At 52.7% G+C, this 6,000-nt stretch overlaps 1 protein-coding gene across 1 annotated transcript in view; it reads right to left on the minus strand.

Annotated features, from left to right (window-relative positions):
• GRHL1 (grainyhead like transcription factor 1) overlaps positions 1 to 4,702 on the minus strand; it is a 44,374-nt gene extending 39,672 nt beyond the window's left edge. The window contains exons 1-2 of the mRNA XM_054566818.1: positions 4,683 to 4,702; positions 1,354 to 1,540 (exon numbers count right to left, since the gene is read on the minus strand). Of these exons, the coding sequence (XP_054422793.1) occupies positions 1,354 to 1,540; positions 4,683 to 4,702 (207 nt within the window). The remainder of the gene's footprint in view (positions 1 to 1,353; positions 1,541 to 4,682) is intronic.
• Positions 4,703 to 6,000: the final 1,298 nt, after the last annotated feature.

Consider the following 6,000-nt stretch of genomic DNA (forward strand, 5'->3'; position numbering starts at 1 on the left):
GGGTTTGTACACTGAGTTAATAAAACGAGCCATAAAAAGAACAGATTATATAATAGGTTCCACTTCAAAGGAACTTTAGCGGCTACGCTTCCCAGACAAGGGCTTCTTCCAGCATCATTAGTTACTATACAAGTTTCCGTTCATATTCAAAGAAAAAAAATACTTATCTCACTCTCTGAAACACAAGCTGACCATATGACCTCATATCAGAAAATAATTAAACCTCTTGTTTTGGCCCCACCCTGACTTTGATAGTGTAACTATCTTCTTTGCTTTTTCCCTCTGCATTTCTTGTATTCAGGAAAGAACATGGGGCCAGAATGGAACGCGACGCAGGTAGTTGGTCAATGTAGGTGAAAATATTAAGGAGCTAATTGCCCTGTTATTTTAAGTCTCGTATAGGTTTCGAAGTTTCAAAAACAAAAAGATGGCAAAAGTAAACTGGAATATGTAGCCATCCTCCCGTCTCTGCTGCCGGTCAGAACGAAGGGCTGCCACGGTGGGTCCAGCCAGCAGAGCAGGACCCACAGGGGACAGCGTGGTACAGCCAAGATGGTGGCCTTGGCACATGCCAGACCAGGCCTGAAACCCTGGCTGCAACACACACTTGTGTGCGGCCTGAGACCTTTATTCTTCTCACCTGCAAACATGAGATAACACCAGATTCTGCAGGGGACACTGGAGGTTTTGGAAGTAACACACACACACTGTGACCGGCGCCCGTGGGGGCAGGTCGTCAGTAAGCGGGAGCCGGTGTTACCAGGGCAGCGCGATGATACCAATCGGTGGTGCCCTGTCCGTGAACACCACGTAAAACTCCGGCCGGGGGGGACTATATTTAATTAAGACCCATCCAGATCTCGAGAAACAGGCAACAAAATATTTCCTGATCTCAGAACTCGAAAGTCCAAGACTAAAAACTACCGTTGGTTGGTTTTTCAGGAATCCTACAATCAAATCAAAACAAAGGCTCTGGAATATCCTTTGGGGAAAAGGAGCTCTCTCTGACTACCGGGGAGTGAACCACTTCTGCTCCCACGCACTAAGAATGACCTTCAGCGAAGTGCTCCGTCTCCACCGGACACATCGACCAGCTGCTTTTACGGGAGCTTCCCCTTTCACGTGGAGCCGCAACAGCTGGCTACTCCCCTCGTTTCAAAAACAACCCTTTGATTCTATGATCGTAGATTTTTCGGCTTTGAACCGTAGTAATTCAAAGCACTCATTAAACTATTATAGTCACTACAGAAGCAACTTGCATTGCATTCCGCCAGCAAATTACTGTTTTACGTGCCGCTGAATCAAGCGCAGGGTGGGCCGCTGCCGGGGGTCCTGAGGGGCAGGCAGACCGACCTTGTAGTAGTCGTAGAGCAGGCCAAGCGCGGCTGCGCTGTCCTCGTCCCCATTGATGCTCATCATCGCCTTGGTTGCTGCGGTGAGAGGGTTTTCCAGGAAGGACTTCCAGGCTTCGTCCTCGCTGGTGTAGGAGCGCCGCTGCGGGTAAAGCGCCTCATTCTGAAGGACCAACACTGGCCGTTTGCTTCGGAGAGACGAGGGGTACACACGTTACACTTCTCTACTGCAAGGCAGCATGAGCTGACTTTTAGAGAACCAAACAACCAATTCACGGTGCTCCAGTAAAAACCGGCCACTGCCTGTCCAATGGCCTTAGAAAGTAAATTAGGACGAGACCAGAAGACAACCCACCTCATGGCAGGCCAGGGGCCACCCAGTCAGCTACAAGGCATTTAGGCAGCCGGGATCCTGCAGTTAGACTGCACAAGGAACCTAGGATGTGCTATTTGGCAGGAAAAGAGCAAACACAAAAAGACAACGCTCCAAGAAAATTCAGGCTATCCAAACACTTCATAGGAGCAAACACAAGGACAAAGTCAGGCAAAGCAGCACGTGTAGGCTCTTCAGACACAAGCAGTCAGGACTGTGTCCTCTTAACGAGAGTCTACAGTTCAGTCATCGTGCTGCTGCATGTCACTTCCCTCTTCCTCCGGCTGGTGCCGGCCTTCAGCCCTCACACTCTCCTGCCTGTGCAGGAGGGGCACGGAGGAGGGGGTGGAGGGAAAACGGGCTGCTTGCTCACTCCTCCAGGGTATGTGAGAAAGTTAGAATATTCTACTGATTACCAGCAGATTGAGCATGGAATGTGGCCACGGGCAACTGTAAATCAATGAGGAGGCATAATTTTCTGCTATGGGAGCCAACTGTTTATCTTAGAGATAAACACTTAAGAATCTGTAACAATAAATGAGGCCACTGAACAAAAAGATTTGTCAGAAAATGGGGCGGAGGAATTTGTTTTTAAAAACCTTTACCAGTTTTCCATGCTGAGCAATGACTATTTCATTTTAAAACTGTACTTTGGTGGGAAAAAGCCAGAAAAATCACCGTGGATCTTAGCAAACTCTTACAGAAGATCTGATTTAAAAAATTAAAGCAAACATTTACTGATTCCAAAACTTGAAATGTAAACAGTCTCAACAACTGTTCACTGGTACTAGTTAATGTCAATATAAAGAAAAAGTGGAACACCAACTCCAGTAAAGTGAAGCAGTTGTTTTTTCTTTAAGGAAAAAAACTTAAATGTTCAGAACTACTCTGAATTATCACTATTCTAACAAGCAAATTTAAGGATTGGTTCTCATTGCAACACACAGATGAAATACATCAATTGCCTAAAGGTGACCTACCTACTCTAAAAGTGAATGTAGAAAGACTGATTATCTTTTCAAGTAATCAGCAAAGGTTAGGGTTTGGCAGTCACCCAGCCCCTTTAGAAACAGATACAGATTTTTAAAAATGGAGAACATCTTTGAAAAAGGGGGGTGGAGGAATCCAACAACTTAATGTATCCTCAGTCCAAATTAAGTCATTTCAAAACCAATGCTACTCATGCCCAGGCATAAAGTCATAGGAGCTTATATTTGGTAGAAAAAGAAGCCTTCTGGTAGTGTACTATTTCAACATAAAACAAACACAATGGGTTGTTCAAAAGAGACAGTTTAAAAATGAAAATGATTTATACAAATCTCAAATTTAAAAAGTGCACTGATATATAGAAAGGGGCCCTCCTGGCGCCGTCAGGAACAGAGCACACCAGCGACTGAACCAGCGGCAGGTACCTGGGGTGATTTATTGGTGCGCTGCTAAGCTGTTATTAATAGTGTAATAGCTACTTGCAAAAGGTTATGACAGCCCTTGGCTCATTCAATTCCCATAATGCTAGCTTTTCGGCTTCCCTTCTCCCACGCCTAGCCCAAATTCAGAGAAGCAACAGAAAGTAAAATTTTTTTTTGTAAATTGTTTTGTTAGTGATCACCCTGAAGTCGTCTTCAATTTCCAAAGTGTGCCTAAGACCAAAATTTTAGCTTTGGAAAGTTGCCTTATCTAAACTACACGTTAGAGAAATACACTCCAAACCGGCTGCCTTTGTCGGTTTCCTGGCATGAGGGGCCGCTGCTGGTCCCTGAAGGCTCATCACTCCTTTGGGGGACGCTCAGACCTTTCCCCAGAGATCTCTCCAAGACGCCCGGGAGACTTTAGTCCAAAGGATCACTCGGCTGCATATTCTACAACAGAAGACTCGTCTATTTAAGATATTCTGTACATAACATCTAACCTACTCAACCAGGAAAAGAGCACACAAACAAAGTGATCCTCCGCAAATAACGCTACAACTGGGAGGGGGGCCCGGCCGCCCTGGGGTCACTGAGCTGAACCGTACCGATCTGGTTTGGTGCGATTTCCTTTTTTGTTTTTTAAAATACATTTTAAGTTATTAAACAATTTTATAGTTACAGGAGAGTTGCCAAGAAAATACAGAACTATCCCTTACCCAGCGTCCCCTAATGTTAACGTCTTCTTACTACCTTACGTTTGTCAAAATGTTTCTTTAATTCCAAACTCCAAAGGGCACATTATTAATCCAGTGCTTTCAAGAGTATCGCCCTGATTTCCAAGTTTCATCCTCCAGATCTTCTGAGCGTTTAATTAGAGCAGATGTAATTACCATCAATGATGCAAGTGGCAAAGTAACTCCTACAGCGAGTTTCTCACTCACACAGCCAGCCAGGGAAAGAAAATGCCAGGACCCCCGCAGCGCTTCAACTGTTCCCTGGATTTTTGCTTTCGGAAGTTCTCCCGGGTGACCCAGGGACACGGACGAGTGACGAGATTACCTGGACAGCTCTACCTGTCCCGCCGCAGGGCGCGTCGCGGGGAGCTCCAGGGCCCCACTGAGCAGAGCAATCGACGGCGCCCGGCTGGGGACACCACCGGGGGTGGGGGGGGACAGGCTCCGCGCGCAGAAGCGCAGCCCTCGAAGGGCGCCCCCAATCTCCTTCCGCGCACCGGGGCCACCAGGGAGCAGAGAAGGGGACGCGTCCGGGAGGTGGTCCCCCTGACGAGGACGCTGAGGCGGGGGTGGGGGGCTCTATGGAGTCCAGTTCCCAAGGCAAGGGTCCCCCCAGGGGCCTTCGGTGGAACAAAGGCGGGGGGAGCGCTGAGGCGCAAAGAAAAGAGCAGACCACAGGACGCGCGATCCCCGCTCGCTCCGCACCGCGCCCGCCGGCCCCGCTCCGCCCGGCCTCGCGGCAGGTGCGGCGGCCCGGCGGGCAGCGGCCGCCCCGGGCTGCCCAGCCGGACTCGCGCGCCGGCGCCCCACTCACTTGTCGTACTCCTGTGTCATCGCGCTCGCTTGCCGCTGCCGGGCCGCAAAACTGGACTTTCGGGTTGGGACAGTACACCCGATCCGGGGGGAGGCGGCGGTGGCAGCGGGTCCGGAGCGGCGGCCCCGACGGGTTGGGTTCGCTTTTCTCGCTCTGAGCCGGTCCGCGCGGGCTGCGCGCACTGGGAGCCCGTGCTCGGCCGCCCATTGGCTGGCGACGCGCCCGCTCGGGGCGGGGCCTCGGGGCCGGGAGGCCGGTAGCGCCACCTGATTGGCCGACGCGTGGGGCACCCGGACGGGGGCGACCGGACCGAACGGCTGGGCGGGGGTAACAGCCGCGTCGGGGTGGCGCGCCCGGGCTCGGTGGACTCCCGCGCGGACGATCAGCGTGGTCGCCCTGCTCTTGGCGCCCCACTGCCGCCCCTAGGGGGGCCTCAGTGCACCCACACGAGGGCGGCCGGGCGCTGGGTCTCCGCTCTGTAGCGCCGTCGCGCCTCCACCGCCCACCTGAGGGAAGGGCCGTGCCTTGGCGCTGCCTTCCCGGGCGCTGGGCGCTCTTCTTTCGCCGCCGCCCACCCATGCCCTCCGCTCGCTGCCCGGCGAGGGAGACTCCCCAGCGGCAGCCGCCGTCCGCCGCACGGCTGCCTCGGGCACCTTCCTTCCTGAAGTCCCTGAAGCTCCCCGACCTCCTGTCCCCTGTCACCTCTCAGCCCGCGTCCACTTAGGAGGCCTCTGGCTTTCCCCCCTTAGCCTCAGAACCCCCACCTGGGCTTCAGCTGCACTACCCCCGCACTCCCCTCCCCTCCAGCGCTCCATTCTCAGGCTTAGCCTCTCCTGCCCTCTGCTCCTTCCAGCAGCCCTAGTGCAGCCTCACGCCCAGCATCGCCTCCGTTCCCTTCCACCCCGACCCCAGGCCCCGTGGTCCTTCCTGAGGATAAGACCCTTGTTACCCCGGGTCTGCCCATTCTTTCAGCAAATATTTGTGCACAGATCTGCTCTATGCCAGGCACTGATCTAGATGCTGGGGAGAAGCCGGTGAACAGAACCGACAAAATCCCTGCCTTCCTCCAGCATCCCCTACCTGGGGAAACAGACCATTAAAAAAAGTAAATTCTGTGGTATGTTAGAAGGTGGCAAGTTTTGTGGGAGAAAAATAAAGCAGAGCCGGCAGCTGGGGAGCATGGGGTGGAGTCGGGGTGAGAAGGCTTGAGAAGAAAGGCCTTCGGGGAGGTGGGGGGGGGGGAGGTCCAGGCAGAGGCACAGCCCTGGAGGTGGGGGCAGTGAACAGCAGCACAGGGGACATGTGGGCCTGTGTACAG

Source organism: Pteronotus mesoamericanus, unplaced genomic scaffold, assembly GCF_021234165.1.
Source record: "Pteronotus mesoamericanus isolate MK-2021 breed Mesoamerican mustached bat unplaced genomic scaffold, CSHL_Meso_final contig_101, whole genome shotgun sequence".
NCBI lineage: Eukaryota > Metazoa > Chordata > Mammalia > Chiroptera > Mormoopidae > Pteronotus > Pteronotus mesoamericanus.